The following is a 24,385-nucleotide window of genomic DNA, read 5'->3' as shown; positions in this document are numbered from 1 at the left end:
GCTGAGGCGACAAAAGTCAGATTGGTAATTATCTTCCTCGTCCACCTCTTTTGGTGTGCTTCCACAAATAGTATTCTTTTGAATTCTTGTTCACAGAGGGTGGGACTCTTTCTGAACGTTCACACGCGTTCTGGAACATAAATCGTCTTCAGACACTTTGAATTTTTAGTATTTTGACTGAGCTGCAAGTTGAGATATGCGACAGATGAACATTGTACTAAAGTTCATACAACTAATATGTTTATATTTATGTTTGTGGTGTATGTTGATCAAAGGTCTAGAAAAAAAAAACAACACAGTGAATAGTTTCTTCGTCTTTTGCTCGTCCATTCATTTTCTATTATCATCTTTAACCAGACAAAGGTGTGACCAAGTTAGGAAAAGGGGATGAAGTATTTGTACAACCTTCACATTTAGAAGCGGACTCCAATGATCGACCATACTTGCCAGGAACATGAACATCTTTAGGCAATACTTCTGAATAGCTGCATGCAAGGCTAGACAGTCATGTGACCTTTATATAAAATAAAATGATGAATTGCAGGGTTTGACTGGAGGGAACTACACTTGTGAGCCCTGCCCTGCTCCCAACCCCTTTCTTTATTCTCGTGTTTTATTCTGTCCTCATGTCTCAACCTAACGACTGTTGCAGCGGCAAGAAAGAGCTGCTGAGATCCAAGACACTTCCGGTCATCAGTGTGACCAAACTCTTGGCTCCTACATCTGCTGCTGCTGCTGCCGCTGCCGCCGCCGCCGCTGCTGCAAGGACATCGCCGGACCCGACCGCCGCGTCCGCCAGCTGCACTCTGCGCACCACACCCGTCACCAAACTCGGACACGATGCCCCGCCTAAACCCCGGGTCCTGCGCCACAAGCTGTCTGTACCCGACGCACGGCCTGGAATACTTGTGATCTCTTCAAGTGCAGGTCTGCTTCTGAATTATTATGATTAATATTGTGATTATTATTTTGATTATTATTAATAATAAAATATAGAGTAAAGTAAAGATCAAAACAGACAGCATTTCTCACTGTCTTCTTGTATCTGGTGATAGTAATCGGAAGAAAATCGTTGCCAAAAAAATCTTCAGAAAAAAATAGACTGAAAAAACTCGCAATAGAGGATCTTGTCACTTGTCAGTCAGGTTTTCCTCCTATGGAATGTCACATCCTTATTGACAGTCTGTTCTGTGTGCGTTCTTTGTGTGTGTGTGTGTCCACTCTCCCTTTGTGTGCATATGTGCATGTGTTTGTTTGTCCTTCTCCACTTGTGTTTTTCTTTGTACGTGTAAGTCTCTATCTTTCTGCCTTCTATTCTGCCGTGACTCTATTTCTCTTTGTGTATGTATTTGCATTTTTTTAACACTTTGTGTGTGTGTCTCTCTCTCCTTCTCTCTCTACGTGTGTGTGCGCACGAGCATGTGTTTATGTCTTTATATTATGTATGTGTTTATGAGTACGTACATAAGTTTTACTCACTACGTCCTAATGAAAATCTTCAGCTTAGTGAAAACTTCATCGGTTGAACTGAGCGCAGAACGACCGGAGTTGCTTCTGAAAATTAACAAATATAAGCATTTCCGGTCTTTGAACTAGGGAACGGAGTGTCTTCTTAGAGGAGATGTAGACATACAAAGAAATTTCCTGCTTTTATGCTTCGCAATAATGTGATAGCTAAAGCTATGTGGTAAAAAGCCAGAATTTTTTTTCAGATTTTTTATTTTTAATATTTTATGTTTCACGGATAAATGCTTGTGAGGAAACGTTTTCTGTTCTAGTTCTGACGGCAAACAGCACTTTAAGAGAACTAATTTTGATAAAACAAAAAAATCAGCAAGGTTTCAGTGTAACTTAACCCCTGACCAGAGGAATTCTCTTGTTATATAAACTAATATATTCGTATTTACTTTTTTTTCTCTATTGTTTTGTTGTAATTTCGAGTGTTTCAATTCTTTAAAAGCACATACACAGAGTAACAATTATGCGAATGAATAAATGAATAAATAATAATAGGAAAAATAAGGGAAAATTCTCACCTACTCTTTTTCTTAGGTCCGTAGAGAAGGAGGTGTTAGAGACCTCGCTCTTCTTGGGGCTTTTATGATATTTATGTCTGGTCCTTTGCTACTTTACCTTCCCCAACCCTCTTTGGGGCCAGGTACCCGTTCCCGACAATTAGGTTGACAGGGTAGTGCGCGGCATGGGCATCAATCCGGTTATAGTCTCTGTTCGGACACCAGTGCTCCATAACCGCTCTGCTACACACTTCCCAAAGAAAAAATGAACAAGAGAAAAAGAAACAACAACAAAAAAAAGATAAAAAGAAATATGCTTTGGTGTTTGTCAGTTCAAATAGCAAGCATTACAAGGATTGTTCTTAAAATGCACGATAAACTGTCTTTTATATGCGATTTCTATCATGTCTGAATTAAATGAGGATATCAGATGAAACCAGTACAATAGCAGCCTGAGGGACAAGGGAGCTAACCTTAACAATACATTTCTTACCAAGTGCGTCAGAGTTGTCTAACTTGATAAGCACATCGGGGCTGTGTACATCGATAGATGATATCATTCGCGTCATCGTTTGGGGAAAATGAATGTGTGACTTCCTTTTGCAGATGATTTGAGGAAGCTGAATTCAATCATAGATGAGGGTAAGACTCCATAAGATGTCCTTCATTACGCCCATGTTCTCTGTTTCAGTACTAATGCTTCACATTTGTTTGAATTATAACTTTTTATTGTTCGTGCCAGTAGCTTTAGCTGACTTTTCTCAATAATGCTTGCTGCTATTAACAATGAATTTGAATTTGAGAAAAGATCGTTTTCATCAAAGATTATGTCACGTTCATTTAATGAGAAGTTTTAAAACTCAAATACTGTTTATGAATATATTTAACCCTTTAATGATGAAATCTTTTTTTGTAAATTAACTATTATTCGTCGTTTAATTTCATAAATTTCTGGTAAAAAAAAAGATAAAGAGAAAATAATAAATTTGTTTGAAATGCATTTTACGGCAACAAGGTTCTAAATGAAAAGTGTTTATTTTTCAAATGTTAACCAGCATGGCTCATTCCGCGAGTAGATTTGTGTATTTATTTATATCAGATTATCAGCTAGTAGCACGTGTAGCAAGCAGCAGCCCTTTCAATAAATACTAATGTAACAATCGTGTCAGATTAGTTTTGGAAAGTTCCTTTTGTCGTGTATTCCATTATACTCGTTTTGGGCTGTAGTTTATTGCATGTTGTTTCATTTAGGTGACAAGATCAAGTTTTTCCAAATTCGATTTCTTCTCATTTTCGGAAATGCCTTCCTTCGTTCCAGTTTTCAGTGGTGCTTCCTTTAATGTTCAGATTTCTTTTCGAAATGATTTTCCCCCAGATCGACATCCACGCAAAACCTTTTTGAAAGACTGCCATCTTATTTTTGTCTTTACGAGTAACATGAGATTTCTTTTATGTTTTGGGGTTTTGGTGTCTTTTTGTTATCTGAAGGCAGACATGTCAAAAACAGATTGCACTAAAACACGATAACTTATTGCAGGAGACGGCTGTTAGAAACTGATTGGAGGAACAGATACTAGGATGTGAACTTGGAACTGTGTCATCTCATAGGATGCCAGTCAATAAGGGATCACAGCAACAGATACAGTCTTGTTGTATTTCAAAGACAGGGTTCTGAATTCACTTATGTATATGAATTTTATCAGGGAGGAATAGACTAAGTACGAGAAAAGTGTCCGTGGCTTGAACCCTCCCCCTCCATAGCACACAAACCAGCTGACCTCACAATCTGATGGCATCAACCATTTTTTCATGGCGATGTCCTGCTGCTTTTATTAAATCTTGTCTTTGTCGAGACATCTCAAATATTGTAAGATGCCTGCCCTGTCAAATAAAAAAAACCTCTGATTGGATTGACTCCTCTGCACCGTGTGAACACAAAAATCACTTAGACCTTCAAATTAAATATCGTGAAGGCGAGCAGTTCTTTCTAAAAATAAATACAGATTATATCTGGCGCTCGAAATAAGAATTTATGTTCATACTAACAAGGACAGTTGCATTCTTCACGTGCTTTTCCGATGTCGTTTGATACAAAATAATATAAAAAAAATAAGCACGCACACACACACCTCTTTCTATACACATGATATATATATAAGCACATTGACTGGCAAGCTCACTCACTTCTTGTAATTAGATTGAACCTATTTTTGGACAGATGCTCGTAATACAAGAAAGCAATCACATACAAACCCCGAAACAATTACAGACAACAAACCTCACATCCAGAAAATTACCTGCAGACGTTTGTCACCTTCGGAGCATCATTCGCTTTCTTTTGTTTGTCGAGAAGCATGACTAGCAGCTTTAAGTTGGACTTATTTTATCTTGGATGTTTGTGTGCACCCGGCTCTTCAGAGAAACCCACCCTGTCCATCATCTCCGTGTGTGCATGGACATACATTTGTCACCCCGACATACATTTGTTATTTTTTTTTTCCCGAGGAAATTGAAAACAAAAGCGTCTTTTAGTGACTGGGGAGATGTGCCAGACAAGTAGATAGAAGCACTCAGTAAAATCACAGGTATCTTCTATCTTCGTCTTCGAGAAAAGGACTTTGGCTTCGACAGGTAACCTACATACGTGAGCGTATGAATGTGAGAGAATAAGTGTGCTTGGCTGCCTGCCCCTATGTCTGTGTGTGTCTGTGTGTGTGTGTGAGAGAGAGAACTTCCTCCTTCATTTTGCTGACGAGAGTGCCAAGCTAATATGTTTTGCCAAAGCTTTTTTTTCCCCCAAAACCGTTTGTCTATAAACTGTTTACCGCCTTGAAATACGATTCCTGAAAAGACATCATGCCTTTGTTTGTCTTCAAGAATGCCCGATAAAAAAGTGATTTGGAAGATCGATGTCTGTCGGTGTTCCCCGAGCTGAGAGCAGCATCCGTTAGCTGCCAGAGCGGTTCTCTAACTATTCCATTGTTCGTCACCAAATGTCGGTCAGTCGTGTTAATCTTCTTTTCTCGCTCTATCTTGCCAAAATTTCCCTAGCGTTGCAGGGTCCTTCATCTGCTGCACATTGTTGCCATTGCTAAGTGCTGGAACAATCTGCACACCATTCTTGGGACAGCTGGCGGGTACAGCAACACTTACCGAGGGCAGCTACTTTCGAGCTAAGACACTCATTTGAACTTTTCATTAGATGTCCGTTCCCACTCTTATAAATATCTTCCACACATACTGAAAAGACAGAGGACAATTAAATCTTATTTTTTTAAAAAACTGCTGATTACCTGACGGGCTGGCCCGTTATCGCAGTCGGCACACTGGTAACATGATTACCACCTTTCCATTTTTTCTTGTATTGTTTGCTTTTATTTCCTTTCCCTTAACCTCCCCCTCACACCTCATCACTCCCACTAGGCGCACCCTATCTCTGTCTTCTTTCCCGCCTCACGTGCCTCCCCCAAACCTCCCAGAAGGTATAATTACAAACGTAATGGACTGCCCTTGCGACCTTCGTGAGGAAAGATTCCAGGTGAAACTATTGAAAGCAATAAAGGATGCGTGCTTTTGATGCTCCTGATTGACATTCTGATAACAAATGTTTAAGTAGGTCTGTCTGGTGGGACTGTGCACCGCCTCTTTCTTACGAAGAGCGTGTGAGGTCCATGGAATCATGCGACTAGGAAAAAGAAACACTCAAGTTTGTTCTCCTTTCTCCTCTTTCATGGCTTAGACCAGTTGTGTGCCTCATGCCATGCTAAGTTGCCATCTTCCGGTCCCAGCCTTTTTTTTCGCCTGCGCTCTTGACCGAAAGTGGAGCCATGTTTTCCTCTCAAATTTCACACTAGAAGGGGTTCTCGACTGGAGGGTGTCAGGAAAACAACCAGATCAGAGACATGAGGCTTTCTGTGCGCGAAGTTTGTGTTTTGTTTACACGAAAACGTACCTGTCGACACTAATGGCTGAACAGGTGAAAGAAAGGCAAACATGTGCCACCCCGTTTACTAACAGAGGTACGACCACACGGAGAGTCGTCTTGAACTCTTGGGGTCATTTCTCCGTATTGGAAATGTACCCACAGGAATTAAGATTTAAACCACGTTGTCATGATTTCAAAGGGATTTCCAGGTAAAACGCTGACTGCCGCAATAAGATGCAATAAATGTTGGAATTAAAATAAAAGAGGGTAGGGCTCCTTTCGTCTGTCTTTCTCTCTATCCCAGGGGCAGTAGTTATGAAACAAGGTAAGTCATTGCCCTGAGGCAGCTTGGGGAACTCAGGGACAGTTTATAAAGTTATAAAGCGGTATCGGGACAAATGTTTTATCCCGAGAGCAGTATTTATACAGAGGCGGGAAAGACGTCCCGGGGTAAAGAAAGAGAAAGTAGTGGCGGCGGGTGCAAAACACCCCTCTATGACATCGGAAACAAAACGCATATCCTTGATATTCCTACTTTGTCCTGGGGAAACGACTTACTTTCACTTCATGACTACTGTTCCTGAATGACTGTGTTCATATGTTCATACTTTCCTTTTCTTTCCCCACCCTTCCACTCACCCTGCACGAGTGAGCTTTTCAACTGATCGTACGTTTCCTACATTCGAACACGTATTTTCTCTTTCCTTTATCCTCGAATCGTTATCAGTCATCGGTTATCTTCTTTTGTCGGTTTCTCTATACCGTAGACTGGTATGGAAAACAAAGCAGATTAAAAAAAAATCGCCATTACTTACTGCAAGCTGAGTGTCCCTACTCGGCCTCCACAGGCGGGCACCGCTAGTCTGTATGTTTACTTATCTACTCACCTACCGTAAATGTGTCAGTCAGAGAAAAGACTCTAAGGGATCTTGTAGCCAAAACCCGGTTTAATCCAAAGCAAAGAAGTGTGGGGATGGTGGATGGAGGTAGGTGGGCTGGGTGGGCGGGTATGACACTCCCTACCCCTCCCCAACCTCCCACCCACCTCGCCTGGGACTGATATTGCACCGTGTTACTCGCTGTGAGTCCCGTTGTTCGCAATTTCTTGCACAGAGACTTTAAATATAATACGAAAAAAATCTCTCTTAATTCCCTTTATGTGCTGGAGGAGACTAGCGACTTACTGTTAAGCTTGTGACTCGCTTGACTGAACTTGTTATGTTCAGTCTGACGTCATGCCCGGTCAGTTATGCTCACAACAGGTGTTTCAGCAGGTAAACAGCCGGACTGACGAACAGACTAAACTATATCCTGATTATTTATTTATTTCGAGGAGCAGGAAACTTGTGTGCCAAAATCAAACATTAAAAGGGTTTGTTTGGTATGTTTGGTATGTTTTCTCATCTTTGTTATATTGTCATTAAGTAGTGTAAAGGTTAATAATAACACAAACGAAAATACACAAGTTTAAAAATAAAAATACAGTGATTTACAGGAAAGTAAACCGAGGTAGTTATAGTTACAAGTAACCCAGAACAGGTTAGTACTGCATGAAACCCACAGGAAACAGAATTCAGTGCTGCCCCGACAGACGACAAAATAAATACATCCTCATCATCTAATATTGATGGACTTGGTGTGAATTTCTCACATGACCCGATAGCTCACCCCAGCATGAATTATTCACTAGTCGAACAGGCGGTCAGTTCACGACATACAGGTGAGCTATTCGATGTCTTTCGATCACCTGGAACTGCTAGACAGGTACTTCTGTTCGGCGACTTTCTCCCGTACAAAGGTGCGCACTGCCCTGTTTGAGCCGCGGATTCAGGTGGGACGACCTGTGGAGGAACAGTGGAGAAGACACAAGGTCTCCCGTTATACGCAGCACACCTGGCGAAACACTTCCATTGCCTTTGAATGGAAGAGCGCAGGTGAGTCTACTGTGTTGACTAGACCCTGGAATCAACTCTCGGAATAACAACAGTTGTTCTCAGGAAGCCATCAGACCTGTGTGTGTGTCTCTATACCTGCCGCAGCCGCCGCACTGGTGTCGGGTGTGTCTGTGTGACATGTCAGTCAGTCAGGTGCCTATTGATTGAGAAGGACTGTCGCCCTGGTCACGACAGCGCCGGCTTGCCATGCTTCTACTGCAAAGCCTTGCAGAGTCTGTGAGAGATCGGACTACACACCTGTACAACCGAGCTGCCACCTCTGTCACTGTGACACGTGACAGTCAGTAGGAGATAGTGCCAGACGACAGTCCTGTTACACTGGCAAGTCAAGAAATATCTGAGTCTGAAGGAAAGATAAGTGGAAGTTTCTTTTTAACTCTCTATTCTTCTTCAGAACCAGGGCGGACATAAAAAGAAATATAAATAAAGAGGACACAAAAGATGTGGATTCATAAATATCTATCAGACTAACTTCACGAATGTTGTGAGGGAAAGTTTCGTCTGAAACGCTGACATGGTTTAGTACCCGTTTAAAGTCACTTGGTGTCATGGAACGCGGTCAACAAACAACCTGGACACCCACCTGTTTATCCACCCTCACCCACCAGAAAAGATGTCACGTGACTCTTGAAAACACGTGCGTTGATGAGTTTACAACTGCGGAGTGAGATTTCAAAGGAAGCTCCACCCTTCTGCACTTCTAATATACAACAGACGCACGATGACCCTAATGAGGGGGACAGGAGAGCGGGTAGGAACCCCGAAGACTGTTACATATTTTTAAATGCGTGTTACTGTGATAGATTCTAGGTAAAAACCGACTTGACTGAAGGTATACGCGGCAGGTGAGACAGTTTGTTGAGAAACCACGAGAAGACACAAAGATTCCCCGGCTCGGTGACTCCGACCCTACCTTCCGACAAGACAGACAGGTGACCAGCTTCAGGTGTTTGACAGACAGGTTCCGGACAGCCGCGACCTCCGTGTACTCGCCGCTTGCACTCCGCTGCCTCACGCGCCTGCACGTGCCCGCGCGGGATGCACGGCACCGTAGTGGAGCAACAGTGCGTGGAGGCTGGTGATACGAAGCCTGTCTGCGGTTACCAAGACAGCTGCCAGGAGAGAAAAAAAAGGAATCAGTTGAGAGTTATTCGCCCTTTTTCCGCGGGCGCGCGCGCACCTGGCATGGGTTTCGAACCGCGTGTTCTTGCATGAACACCTTCCCTAGCAGCAGTGCGGCGGTGCTGGACAGCGGTTACCCGGAGTTGGTGGCAGGGAGGTGCTTAACCGAGCATCTCCCATTTCTAAGCAGCTAGCCGCTGAGTTGGAAACAATAACAAATAAACAAACAAACAACGATGCTTGCGAAGCCCACCAAACCACAGCAGCTGCAACGCTCGAGGTCATGGAGAGGAAGGAAAGATGCGATGAAGTTCTTCTCCCTCCAGGACAGCTTCCGGAATCTGGATGGGACGTGCGCTGCTGACCGGACGACTGGGCGGCCGCCACTCAAACCGAGTGAGTGTCTCTTGTTGCTTGGTGACGTAGATTGCAACTGTTTTGCCGGGTACGGGGCGATTGTGTGTAGATGTTTATATGTAAAAACTATTTTTAAACAGAATCTGTTTAGAATCTTTAAATTTACATTTCCCCCCATACAGAAATGACTGCTTTATGTGCTGTGATTTAAGGTGTAATTAATGAAGACTTTTTTGGTCGTGATTATATTTGAAAGTGATGTCGACGATGAAAGATAAATGCAGGGTGAGACAGATAAACAAGATACAACCGTATTGCAGCAAGGTGTGATTAGGTGTATGCGTCACGAATAGTTGATAAAGAAGGAAACCAGGCGACAAAGGAAAGTTTATTTGAATTATTTGTGTTGTTGAGAAAGAAACTTGAGTACATTGACCACACATGGTTGGGTGAGGTAGGCACGGCTCTGCCATGGACGGAGTATTCTGGATGTGGAAAGGTTTAGTGCCAGGCCGGTGGAAGCGATCTGAAGTGGTTCTTGTTTCAGGAGCGAGTGTTTGTGGTGGGGTGTGGGTGGTTGGAGCGGTTGCAGGCCTACGATGTTAATTGATGTCTTAGAGTTACGCTCCTTTCTTGTGGTTCATCTGGCTGTGGTTATGGCCCCTGTGTGTTGTCTTCACGTGAAAAGCACGTGGCGTGCAGTGATGGCCGTAGTGTTCATTTGGTCTGCTTCTGACCTATCCGGCGGTTAGGCAAGCCTGAGTGCTTGAGTTTGGTCACCTGTTGCCAGCACTAGCCCTCGGTCAACACTTGGCACCTGTTGAGCAAATGTACTCAGGAGCTTGGCATCAACCACGACTTCCTGTTCTCAAGTGCTCTTCCGCTGCTCGTTCATTCTGTTTCATTATTGTATACCTCTGTGTGCTCCCATGTGTTGGACGTCCACCTTCTAGACGAGAAAGGAAAAAATAATTGTAATGAACTCGCTACATGGAAAAATGAAAATATTGTGCGTTGTAAAGAAAATAAGGAACAGGTTATAGTATAGAAAGGATTAAACAAATCTGTCAAATTTAAAGATATATATAATTAAAAGAATGTGGAAAAGGTAATTCTAAAATATTAGCATCTAGGAGAATGCTTAGTAAGATTTCGACAGTTTTTAGTAAGATTTCACCAGCAGGATATACATTGATTGTACTAAATAATATATATATATCTCACACACATATCTTTGGTCCAATAATATCTTGCCCAAATTTGAAAAATTATTCCACAGAACACGACCAGAGTAATGAAGATGTGTCTTATAAAAGATGGAGCTGTAAACAAAAAGTCATCAACTTCCTGGCGGTGCAGAATTTATGGCGAACATAAAGAATAGACAAGTTTATGCTTCCCTGAACAAATTTTGTGCTCGAGCGTTGATTTATTAAAGAAGACAGGGAAAGAAAGAGAAAGGGAGAATTAGAAGGGATGAGACGAGAGAAAGCAGAAGGAGGAAGCATGATAACAGACCTGCTTCATTGCTAGCCAGTCATGCATCTCCTCACTTGCTGGGGCCAAAGGAGCGGTGGTTACTCTGCCTGAAGATTCAATTATGATACGTCGATGAAGTTGAAATTTAGCAGTCAGTGGATTGGCAGCTACTGGGAGTTATTTTTCCCAAGACGAATAGGAGACACGGATTCTAAGCCAGTCAAGGCGAATAAAAACAGTCTAGGTATGGAACAAACCTCAGCAAAACTCAGAGAGTTTGAAAAACGTTTATGTATGGCTGTCCATGCAAATGACAAAAAAATTAATATTCTCTGTATCCATGTCAACTAGAAGATCCAGATATTTCAATCACATTGATGTCTGCACCCTTTTCCAAAATTTTTGTGAGTGGCCGATTCAGTTTTTGCGACAATCCTGGTGACCCCGACATCACAATCTGAGCTGTTTCCCCCATAAAATCCCTCCCTGATAATAACACAAGCAGAATTTAAAAATAATCACTTGGTCAGGTAACAACAACGCACTGTTTCACCGATTCAGGTTACAATCAACACAACCTTCACTTCCTATAAAGGAAGCCGCCAGTTAACAACTTATTCAGAAATCGGACAAGTGATGGAAGGACTTCGCAACCTTCTGACCTCACCGTAAAAATTTAATATTTTCTGTCATTTCCAAACTCTGTGTGGCCATTAAAAACCCTATAAACTATAGTTTTCTCGCGAAGTGTCTTTGTCAATTCTTGTTATGAGCAAAGAAAGACATTTTAAAAAACTCAGCATTTTTGAAGACCGTTGAACCTCGCATCCTCAGATTTTTGAATATTTTCTTCTGTTGTTTTTATTTTTCTTTGCATTGGCAGCTTTGTCTGGAAGAAGTGCAGTCTGTTTCTTTGCCCAGAGAATTGCAAACCTGCGGCTTCATCGGCTTAAACTTGCAGACTCTTCTGCACCAGGGGCTGGTAATTATTGGAAAGGTGCAAAGGTAATTTCGCAAGTAGGTCAGACTTGCGTGCCGTGTGCAGCTTCAGCGGCCGCTGAACTAGTCTGTGCGTCTGTGTTCGACTTGAAAAGGAATCAACAACAGACATTTTAACAACTTTGCTTTTCTTGGAGTCAGAGCACAAGAGTGCGACTTTTTGTACGAGGTGGCGAGAATTTGCATGGATGGGGTTACGTGGCCAAGGTTCCAGTCCATGCAGGTACCCGAGGTTATCCAGGCTTGTCTGTGGACATTCATGACGATTGTTATTCAGGACATCACCGTTGTGACCTCTCTTTGAGTTTGCCAGCCCCTCATCTCCAAAGAAAGAGAAAAGGGAGGCTATCGACTCGCAGTTTGAGAAAAACTACCTTCCGCTGAACTCAGCCAGTCATTTGAAAGTAAAATCTGTCCTTTGCTTGACCTTAAAAGCACACTAGTCCTGTTATGTATCCGTTTGCACTCAAATCAACCAGTCACAACAGGAAATAAACTGGTCATTACCTTTCTTGATAACTCTACTCTTAAAGTTATTTATCTTTTCTTGTCCTTGTTGCTCTTCTAGATACTTAAAGAGCTGGTAGGGTCAAGACATGACATTGTTCAGTATTTCTTGACCTCTCCGTTCTGGAAAAATATTTTCATCTGTGAAATTATTTTCAGCTCTGTTCGTGGAACTGGTAGGAAGGAGCAGATAGTTGCAAATTTGTCAGCGTGGACTGAGGTGCACTCACTACACACACCCCTTCTCTAAATAACCACAAAACTCCGGGCACCACAAACTTTGTAACAATCCGTGCTTTAATTCTCGCAATGGCAATGAAATGACACCAGCCACGGGTGGGTACACCGGGTGGGTCGGTGCAGTGCAGTAAACACAACTCACACCTGCAAACCAGTCCAGGTTACAGCAGGGAGACGTTTGTGTCTCTCTTTTATTCCCTGATTAAGTTTTGTGACATGTTATCGCCGGCAGGAGACGGCTATTTGATCGTGTGTCTCTACCACTCTCTCACGTCTTCACGCGAGGAACAGCAGATCCCGCGAGATTATTTTCTCATTACACCAGCTACGTGTTGCGGTGAAGGCCAGACTAGGTCAGTGCCAAGCTTCCAGATATCTATTATTAGAAAGGGTCTGGAGGTGATAAGGCTTACAGGTACACACTGCTGTATATTTTCAAATACTAGGGTTCTCACCTCTGAGATATTTCTTTAGACAGACAAAGGTTGTTGATGGCTCAATAAAGAATGTTGTGAAGCAGACAGTTTCGGAGAGCAAGTCTTTGACGACCCTTGTCCGGACTCGTGTTTATTTTACTTTTATTCTTTGGAGGAGTGTAAACCACAGCTTACACAAACGATGATGTTGAGAACACGAAAGCTTGGAGGCTGCATGTGATTAGAGGACTTTTTAGATGGATCTGAAAGAGGGAAAATGTTGGATGTCTAGTCGATGGTCTCAACGGTGCTTTCAAGCTGCGTAAAGCGCACGCAGAATATTTTGCAAAATAAATCATTGTGTGGCAAAATTATCCACAAAAATTATTCGAATCCCCATGAGGGATAAACGGAGTTTTCAGCCACAAGCTTGTACACTAAACATCACATGTTTGGGTTCACATCTTGTCCTGGGACACGCTCTTTTCTCCCTATTTTTCGAAGCTGTTTTGGCAAGATAATAATATTTTACCATCATATATTGCCACCTGGCTTGGTGTAAGTTATCCTTCACCCAAACCTCAGAGAAACGTATGTGAAAAACGAAATGGGCAAAAGTACTTTATAAAAACAAAGTTTCAAAAGTAGAGCATTTATGAAAAACTAAACGAAGTGAGAGATTGTGGAATTCTTCTTTACTCTTAAATATACTCCGTAAATCTGATTTTTTTAACTGGAAAAAAAAGAAGAATGGTAATATGGTATTGTATGATAGGTTCCTTTGAAATAATAAGTCGCTAAAGATAGCAGTGGAAGATATGTTCAGTGGAGATATAACGATATCCTTCATGATAAACGAGTTACGGAAAGCAACTCTGAGTATAATTGCTTTTCTCGCCAAAGATATTTGGAGGCCTGTAGACACGCTGGTACTTAAACAAGTAGACAATAGAAACTCTGTCATCACACGGGGTGGGCAGGACTCTGAAGTTCATCCACCCCGTCTCGTCAAGGCAGCTACAGAAAAAAGAAGAGTCTATTTTTAGCCCCGCTGTTACAGTGTACGCGGTTCGCCCACTGACCTCAAACCCTCCCCACCACCACCACCACCTACACCACCACCACCACCAGACGCTCGTGGTGCCTGGAGTGGAATGGCTGAGACGAGCGAATTTAGTGTGCTCTACATTAACAGCGTCGAAAGTTTGAAAAACAAACTGTTAAACCGTGAACAACATGCATGAAGGGGTGTGTTTACATGTTTACATGTTTTCCTGTATTTACATGCGCCAGCTGTCACTGATCAATGCTGGCTTTCGTCTAGATGACAAATTTGATGAAGGCCGAAGGCTTGACCTGAGGAATTTTTAGACATATTTGCGGAAAAATAGTCTCTCTCTGGTAAAAGAAGAGTGAAGTAGCAGGATGTGAAACATTCACACGTCGCAGGGGTCAGAGCAGGGGTCAGTTTTGTTTTGCACTACGTCCTACGTCAAGACGTACACCTCACGTTCTACTGACGCCGACGGAAACATCAACCTGGCGCCTGGCCCTGTCAGCGCTCGCGGCACCTGCAACATCGGCAAACATCAAAGCCTTGCTCTCAACAAAGCGATTTCCGTCAGACCAGGCTTTTTCCCTCTCCACGAGCGGCGGCCTCAGTAATTCCTCCTCCTCCTCCTCTCCTCACCCTCCCCAAACTACTGCACCTAACAACCCCGCTCCTCTTTAGATGTAGGCTGTTTGGCCAGTTAGCAGCTCGTTGACGTCGACGACTCACCCGGCAGTTATGTTGTCCAGGTAGGACGTGTGTACACAACACTTGACCTCCGACTCTTCCGGTGACGCTACTGCGGAGGCTGGCGCTAGGAGATGGCGGCGGCGCTCTTGGTGTGTACCTGGGCAGGTGGATCGACTCTTTGATGTTAGAAATCACATCAAATAACAAGAAAGAGCAACGAACTTCCTCCCTTTCAACAGGCGCGGGTATCGTCTGGGCTCGGAATATATAAGCGGATGGGAACTGATGGGTATTCTGCATCAGACCAGATGCTGTTGTGTCAGGGGTCGGTCCTGTCCTGTCCTTAATAAACCTTACCTGAGGCAGTTTCTATCTGCCAAATTAACCACGTTCGAAGCGACATTATCAACATCGATCACCATGGAAATCCGATGATCGCCGACACCCAACCCACCGCCCACCAGGGGGCGTGCTTGACGCTGCAAGTCTCACCTGCCCGGCATCCGTGTCTGTCGTTACAGGTGAGCTGCTGCTAGGAATCTTCCTCCAGCACCGACCTCGCTTAGCTGGAGCCTCATCACCTGTAATCTGATAATGCCAAGATGAAATTGTTACAGCTGCAGTTTTGACAAGTTCTAGTCGAGGAGCGTAAGAAAACTCGCTGAAAATACTGGCAGGCGGTGGGAAAGGTAACATAAACACGTGACAAGGACTGTCATGTCATGTTTATTGTCTGTCGAGTGCTTCAGTGCGCTGTGTATTGGCACTGACAGCTTTATGGGAGTCCTACCTGGTCTGTTTTGTTTCCGCCATACAGGTAATACACACCTGTCATTGTTGGACTCACTTTCTATATTTCTCAACAATTTACAAAATAACCTGGAAGACAATTCCAGCTTTGCACCAGAACACAGGTGTCAAGGATGTCTCCATTTTGTTTTAAAAAAATATTGTTATAAATATATTTTACAGGTTTGGTTATAGCATGGGGGACCAGAATGTGTTAGACAGGATTGAGCAAAGTGTAGTTATTATAACCAGTGTTTTATATTGACGAGGGTGCGTTTAGTCTTGACAAATAAAAAGGGAAAATAAGTCAAAAGAGTTTGCTAGTTCCTTCCGAAGAGTAGCTCTGAACAGGACCTTTCTTTTCTTGCCCCCAAAATTGACTGTCTGGGGATATTTACCAAGACTTGAGTCCTTAAAACTTTATTTTAATCAGATGCATCCATAGAAAACCGAGACATCACGTATGTACACGATGCTGTACACTGTACATGATGATGTTTGCAGCCTTGTATCTCTAGAACTAAGGTAAGTAATTTATGTACGATTGGGGAAGTTGTAGCTTATACTGATATCCAACGGTTAAAATATTTTGAGCCATACTAAACCTTTAACACAGATGAATAAACTTATTGTCGGTGTAGTAATTTCCCGACTCTTTCTTTTCCGTTGTTTCCAGCAGGGCTGCAATCGGCAGTTTAGACAAGAGTTGTTTGTTTGCCAAAGATGAAAAGCTCTTATTCTTTGTGCACTAATATGATTTAAGCTGGATAGTCAGTCTGAACCGTTTGACCAGACAGACGCAATGTTACACAGGGTTCAAAGGTCGCTGTACAAAGTTAATAGGGAAGAAATTATATTGGGTAAAGCATTCATTCATAAAACTCATCTCCTTCTCTTTTTCTTTCTCTTCCTCGAAAGATCTACTGTAGATGCTTTGTGTGGCCCCTGCTGCGTATGAAAGGGATGAGATAAACTTTGGTTTAATGGTTTGCGGGCAGAACTCGATTTCAACTCATTTTGCAGGACCCTCGTCCTCGCCTCCAAAACAGAAGTGTGGGAAAGCCAGCTTTCCCATGAACGAGTTCTAAAGGTGTTCTTTGACGACTTGTCTGCTTCCAGGTTTGAAGATGGCTTTTACACCTTTCATTACCAAGAGTAACAACTAACAACAAAGAGGAAGTGCAGTAAACATAATTGTTCTCGTAAAATAAACAATCATAAAAGAAGCGTTAAACTGACAAGAGGATTGGTCGGTGATGTGTTGTGCCGACTCGGGAGGTCGTCTGCTCATGTCACATCAAAGGAAGTTTCTAGACGGTGGAACTGAGGGAAGGTCCAGGAGACTTGTGGCCAGGTTCTCCATGTTGTTAGCGAGTTGGGCTCTGAAATAGTTTGAACCATCTCTGCTCGAGGAACTATGGCCTTGTCACTGTGGAGACTGTAATTAGGTGACAGATTAGGTAACAGATAATAATCATAATTAGATGGCAGATAATCAGGTGACAGGTAATTAGGTGGCAGATAATTAGCATTTGAAAGCTGGCAACCTGGGCGAGGGGGGAACGTTTGACCTCCGGAATCCTTCCATTTGCGATGTGAGATTGAGAAGAGTTGTCACATTGTGATTTATTTGTTGTAACAACACTAGTTTTGTAAGATAACAGCAACAAACACGGTCATGCTCTCTCTCTCTCTCACTTGCCTTGAAAACCGTTTGTCGAACTCACTTCTGACACAAACTGAAATCAGTGATGCTCCCGATCATTATTTGTTTATCCTTATTTATTACTGTTTATTTAAGTGTAATTAGTATTAGTTTTATGCGTTCATGTAATTTAATAAGAGTAGTTTCTGTTGTAATATCTGCTTTAAGTGCGCCTAATGGGATGAACTAAGTACAGAAAAGTAATAATCTTCCTGCCTGTTGCCCGAGAACCAGCATTCTCACTGCCCATCCCCATTTGCAAAATAATTGCGATTCCTCAATTATTAATTTGAAAATGAACCTGCAGACAGACCAGGAATTTGAGCTTGCAGACAGGCAGCGCATCAACATAACTGATTTAGTCTTAAAAACAGGTAAGAATAATCGAGAATGTTTCTATGTATTCCTTGTATTTGCCGGAAGCTAGGTTTTCCCCCAGGGATCCCACTTCCTGTCCCCAAACTGCTTGCAGGGGCTGCATTCATTAATGAAGTCAATGAAGGGCAAACCTCTTATTTCAGAAATTTGCAAAGCGATTCTCAGACTCAACAGATGTTGCTTTACCCCTGGCAAAGTAGTTTTTAGTCGGTAGCAAAAATTCCCCGAGAAAAAGCAACATACAGCAATTTCCTCAGGTTTCAAACGTTCATAGTTACTATGGAGACTAGACATTTTTCCTTGATGTCACAGCAATTACTTTTTCTGCTCACCTGGTGCAGTACAAACTTCATTGTTCTGTGGACATTTCGTGTAGCTGGTGTCCTCCTTTTTCTACCTTTTCTTTGCTGTGTGTCTTTTAAAAAAAAAAACTTACGGGTTTATTCCGTACTATCAAATAAGAAACAATCTTAACAAAAATATAAAAAAAACCCAAAGTAATGTCTGAGAAAAAGATTTTTTTGTCTTCGTATCTCTGTTGTCTATGATTAGTCTGGCTACAGCAACGGTTCCTTTCATCTGTCAGCAGCAGTCAGTCTCAATGTTTTCCAGAAAGAGTTATCTGCCCTGCACGTAACTCTCTGACCTCACAGTACGAGAACAGTGCACGTGGCGCGTGGTCCAGCGGTGCGAGGCCAGTAGAGTGCGACGTGAGGCGAGCGGACAGACCACGTAATTCTACGTTCCGTCCCTGCATGGACGTGGAGCTGAGTGTTAATTAAACACTGGAAGCCGGGGGTACTGACAAGTCTCCCCCCAGCCTTGCCTCACCCCACCCGACCCCACACCCTACCCCCTTCTCCATCCCGCCACCCCCCGCAGCTCCTCCCATCGCTTATTTGCGGCTATTTTTAGAGCTGATAGACATCTCCGATGCGGAGGAAAAGTTGGGGATGAGACCTGTGTTTTATTATGAATATGCAGACTTGTCTTTCTCCCATTTCGTGTGTTTTTTAATGCACGTGCATGTGTGTGTGTGTGTGCATTTTTGTCAAGAAAAATGTTGGTTGTCATGATTCAGTTCTGCTACCGAAGCAGACCTAACGGCCACTCGGTACAGCAGATGTTTTTGCGAGGTGCATGATGGAAAGGTAGTGACGGCCTTCGTCTCCATTGTTGGCATATTTCACCTGTGCACCTGTTTAACGAAAAAAACTAACGATAGGATGGAAACAGTAACTGCCATTGTGAATCAATAAAAGTTGTGCACTGAAAATTACTTTTTTAATGTTTTGTAAAGATTGTTCTTCTCTAGTTGAGGAATGGTAAGTAGTGTTCAGTGGACATCGCTACCTGAAACATGTTTCTGTCTTGTGATTGTAGTCCCCAAAACTCTTACCGTCATGCAAATTCAGAAAATTTATAAATATGGCTGTACAACTGCACAACTGTACATAAAGTTCTTGCGATAAAATAAATTAGTCGGGATCACATGTCGGCGTAGATATTACAATAACTGAAGTAGCGTTAATCAATCAGGGTTCATTCACCCTTTGACTGTTGGAAACATTGGCATGATACGCAAAACGCAGTTCATACATACGATTTCCTCATATAGTGTTTGATTGTACAAGAAAATAAATAGAAAATCAAATATGACAGTGCTGTGCAACAACAGTAACAAATAATAATAGTAATAAAGATGGCAATGATATTAATACTATACGTACAACAGCTTAAACAAAAAATGACATTAATTATCATATTAGGTGTCATATTTTTTTAAAATTGTAAGTACACCTTTTTATAGTGAGAAGAAGAGGTTGCTGAAATATTTGCACAAAAAGCTTGACAGGTGAGATCACTAAGCCAAGACTGGAAGTATAAACCATTTCTTTCTCCTCCTCAACCGACTCCAGCCTTGATCCCAATCGCATGTTGATGCTCACCCTCGGGGTGTGTGTGGCCGGCGATGCTCCACTGTTTACCAGAAACCTTTCTACAAACTTCTAATCCAGCGTCACCAAGTCTGGAGGCATCCATGGATTAACCCTCGTTTGCAGATGGCGGCTGCTGAAGAGAGAAGATAAGGGGGAGAGCAAGAGAAATATCCGGGTATCCTAAGAATGTGTAATCCAAACGGTCCGCAAAAGCCAGGCTCACCCTCAGTGCTTAAAGATGTACTCGAGACGAGAGAGACCGGCAGGTGGCGACTACTACCCCCTTGGAGCTACCCCGGTCCCTCCCGTCCTATCTCACAGACGATATCGTAGAGCGAGCGTGCAGCTGTTCATTAAGAAAAATCAAGATGTTAAGACCATTTGTGATGTTTATAACAATAACATGAGCAAACGTGCGAAGAGTTGAAGAAAATAAACTTTGCATTGGGAATTGTCCAAGACAGAGGTGTTCGTGGCCGATTGTGCGGTCCAATCAGAAATCTTTGTCTGGCGTCACGTGGACGTCAGCATTGGTCTAGTCTGTCTGGAATTTCAGTAACCTTGCATCACCAAAAACTCGGCATTAGTCTGAGGAGAAGGATTGACTGGAATGCCAGCAACCGGGCTTCATGGGAAGCTTAGCAGTGGTCTGGTGCGGAGGACCGCCTGGAATGCCAGTCATCTGGCGTCACTCGAGCGTCAGCAGTGGTATGGTCCGGCGTCAGCTCCTCGCGTCTCCTCAGCTTCTAGCTTTTTCTACATTGGCCAAGACGAGAATTATGTCTGATGCCAACCACCCCCTGACATTTGTATTACAAAGATTGTTATTAAAGATTCTCATAACAAGGCATCCATTGTTGAAGATAACAGGGAAGACATCGTCGGCAAGCTTTGTCTCTCTGGGGACTTCAGGTAAATATTCGCGAGACATACATATTTCACAGTAGATAGTTCTCCACTGCTTATCGTTCTTGGCGATTAATGAATTGTGTTTCCCTGACGTGGACAAAGTTGCGGGGCAACGTATTTCGAAAGAAGGGATTTTGGAACGAAGGTTTTTTTTTTTTTTTTTTTTTTTTAAATAGTCCCTCTAAAAGGTTTTGAAATCGTTCGTGCCTCTGAAAAAATGTTAGAATCAAGGTCATCGACTTTTTTTCTCTTACTGGCACTATAAATAGAGTGTTCACATTTAAAGAATACGTTTTATCGTAAATTTTATGAGATCGCTGAGTGTTATGTCGATAATTCCAAAACTGGCCAATCGGCATCATTCATCCAAGCCGACAGCGTTTTTTCTTCATAGGATCTCACAAATGCATGTGCTTTACAGTAAATTGTTTGTTTATCTACATGCATGAATGCACGAAGAAGTAAGCATGTGTGTGTGTTTGTGTGTGTGTTTGTGTGCGCGGACGCACACATACAGAGAAGCACCAACCCATTCAGGTTTCCACATGTTCAAAGTCGGACGGGCGGACGCATGCGCGTGTGTAAACGTGTGTGTAAATTAACGAAATCATGCAACAACTAATGATGGCAAGTAGCAGGAGTCTACTGGAAATAAGCAAACTCGCCGCAAATTTTCCTCTCCGCCGCACAGTCAATGTCATGGCCACCTACAGAAAGGGATGAGTGAATACTTCCAAACCCTTTAATGTCTTCTTCGGCTATTGTCATTATTGTACAGCTAAGCTTTATTGTTGTTTCTTATTTGCTTGTTTTAGCATACAGACAAAAATCACATCGCCAATCTCTCAGTTTCTAATTTGTGACTAATACTTCATCACCCATCCATCTCATTTCTCACAGGTCTAATGAAGTGCACCTATTATTACTAACGAGTGCAAGATATTGTGCATGATTATTTTTGTTAGTGCATATCTCGAGAACAGTACCGTGGGAGTGAATATTTGAAGAAATATTATCTAAGCTTTATCCGATCATTAGACAGAAGTCTACACCCCACTAACGCTTTAAACCTGCATGACCTGAGCGAGATAAACCATGGGGTCAGCCACACCACACACATCTTTGTTTTTCCTGTGTTTCAGGGTCGGCATGGAGTTTTGAAGACGAGGCAGACACTACAGCAGCGCCGGAGACAGAAATGGTCCGACAGAGGCTGTCCCCACACTTGTACTACACGACCCCACCTCGAGCAGTAAGCACTTTTTCAAATACGCAGGTTTATCCTGCAGAAATCAATGATAAATCAGAAAAAGTATATTTTTCAATTTTATTTTTGTTTAGGCTCACGGCGAGGGGTTTAGTCATCTTGCAATGAAGTAAGGACAAGTTGCTTTTCTTCATCCCCATTTAGACGCAATAAATTTCCAAAATAAAATTTACGATCACGTGGTATTCTTTAGAGCATGAGAATCCACGATAAAAGAGGTTGAAACTGGAGTTTTAGAGACCGAAGCCGGTATTTTAAAAAGTCCCATGTCACAACACCCGAGTCTGATTACAGACAGCGATCAGAGTTGCCTCCAGCAAGCCAGACACAATTCTCTCCCCTCATCTGACAACGTGTCTTGGGGGACTGGAGGAGATTGCAGCGCTGTAGCCAGTCGTCCATCAATTTACTGGAAACCACATTATTTTTGTCTCAACATAAAAAGTCAACAGAAAACGGAGAAGAAAGATATTATTTGTTTTATTTCGTTTTGAGAGGCATTAGAGAGGTTCATTCAGGTGTTCAGGAGGGATTTCAAAATCATATGGGGCTTGTTGACTTTGTCAGATTTTAGTCTTCACACACACACACATATAAACACCCATATAAACACTCACACCCGTATAAAACCACACACATTAACTCACTCCGACATCTGTCTAGCAAGGTGCGCGTTTAAAAACAAGTTTATCTCCCGGGAGCAGGATTATCAAAGCAAGCCACACCACCTTGTTGACCTGATGGCCATCTGGGGCATGAGTGATGTTTGAAGTGAAGATCAGAAACCATTTTACATTTAAATATGTCAAACAACATTTGCACCTGTCTTAGAATTCGTCTATATTTGAAAACATTTTGTATACCTCCCAGCTCCAGATTTGTAATTTAACTTCCCTTTTTGATTTCTTTTTCATAGTAATTTCTTTCATCTGCTGCCACTGGCCCATATATCGCAGGAATGTCTGCAAGCTAGTAAAATAATAAATAAAAGCTGTTGTGCTTTAAGTTCCCCACAGGTCCTGAAGCAGACAGAATCTGCCGGATGTTTCGTTAACTGTTTCAAGCAGACCTGTCTCCGAGACAATGTCATTAAGCAGCGAACACAAAGCCCGCACAGTCGTATTTTAAGAACCAATTAACCCAATAGCCCCGAAACACGACAACCATTCCCCCTCACAAAAAAAAAAAAAAAAAACAAAACCAAAAAAAAAAAACTTTCAGAAATGCGATGTATTCTTTCGTTGGAATCTCCTGCATGTGACGTGAAAGAAAAAAAAATTAGTTGGAATTTTTATCACTCCACTGGGAGCAAGGCATGGAGTACTTACAAGTACTTAATTTTCAATTAGTAGAGGAGAGGGCTGCTGGGAGTAAGCGCAGGTAAGAGAAAGAGGGTTAGGGTGAGAAAGCTGACCTCGAAAAATTCTTATTTCTTAACAAGGGATTTAAAAAATAAGTAGGGTAAGTGTCTAGGAAGATGCTAGTCAAGGTTGATGTGTAATGCCATTACAGCCTCTCGGGCAGCTGTGATGAAATGAGAGCGTGGGGAACACACACAACACTATTTTCAGCTTTCACACATCTCATGGGGAATGACTCTCAATACAAGTATATAATAGAACATGGGTAAGTCATATTTCTGAAGCTGGTTTAGTCATATTGGTGAAGTTCATATGGTGAAGATGGCTCGAAGTGGGAATTTTCTATGTTGATTTTCGGTGTTTGAGTGGTTTCTGCACCCGGAATATAAAAGTGTAAATTTTACACGACAAAGCTCGTTTAGTCACGGATGTTGGGTAAATTTTGTACAGGTTTTACCTACCGAAACTTATTTCTCATCCTTTGATTTGTTTATAAGTCTCTACCGACAGTTTTTGTTCAGATTGCATGGGTTTATCCAGCACTTTTCGCTAATCCTTATCCACACTTATCTGACTTCTATCTCCTTTTTCTAGGACGTCACGTGCACTTTATTTCTCCTCACAACAAGAAAAGACATCTTAATGTCAGAGATAAAACTGGAGTATTTTTGAAGTATCTGTCAGCACCGTAGTCATTACACAGGTAGTAACGAGAATCCTATTCAGGGTTGTATGTTTTCTCAGCGTGATGTCTGAGAAAGATGCGAAACATCAAGCGGGTGCACCGGGTGGCCAGCGGCGCTTGTCTGAGATTCTCTCCTGCCTTGCTTCCCACAGTCAGGGGAACAGCAACAACATCAGCCCGCCAGAATCTGTCAGGTTGTATAATCTTCTGCTGGCGTCCTCACCTAATGCCTCCGAGGAAGACATGAGTCACATTCTGTACGGAGCCTATTTCCAGCCGCGCGGCCTTCACAGCTCTGCGGAGAGGTCAGAGGTCAAGCTTGCCTCTTCCCAGGTGGCGGCAATGTCATCGAACGCGCGAGATAAAGCTTTGTTTCGTCGTCGTCGTCATCATCATTATCATCATCGTTGTCATAGAGCGTCTTCCAGCTTTTCTGGGATTGTCAACAATTGATGCTTTCACGGCGTTTGAAAGTCTTGTAATTTTTTTTTAAGTTGAAGATAAAGCTGACTTGATGTGACTTATCTCTGTTTATGTCTGACATCACGCGCTGACGTCACATGCAGTGCACAGTCCTTCCATCCTTCCAACTGCT

The 24,385-nt window shown here is 42.5% G+C and overlaps 1 protein-coding gene across 4 annotated transcripts in view; it reads left to right on the top strand.

Moving 5' to 3' along the window:
* The window catches only part of LOC112564131 (ankyrin repeat and fibronectin type-III domain-containing protein 1-like), a 128,416-nt gene that overhangs the window by 43,734 nt on the left and 60,297 nt on the right, over positions 1-24,385 (top strand). For 2 of the 4 annotated variants that reach the window (XM_025238740.1, XM_025238758.1), the window contains 3 exons: positions 653-927; positions 2,622-2,657; positions 21,620-21,729. In XM_025238740.1, the coding sequence (XP_025094525.1) occupies positions 653-927; positions 2,622-2,657; positions 21,620-21,729 (421 nt within the window). Of the gene's footprint in view, positions 1-652; positions 928-2,621; positions 2,658-7,759; positions 9,414-21,619; positions 21,730-24,385 lie in introns of those variants that run through there. The other 2 variants (XM_025238749.1, XM_025238762.1) reach the window with 2 other exon arrangements.

The sequence above is a fragment of the Pomacea canaliculata genome, linkage group LG1, assembly GCF_003073045.1.
Source record: "Pomacea canaliculata isolate SZHN2017 linkage group LG1, ASM307304v1, whole genome shotgun sequence".
NCBI classification, from domain to species: Eukaryota; Metazoa; Mollusca; class Gastropoda; order Architaenioglossa; family Ampullariidae; genus Pomacea; species Pomacea canaliculata.
This window is presented reverse-complemented; position numbering and strand designations above follow the sequence as displayed.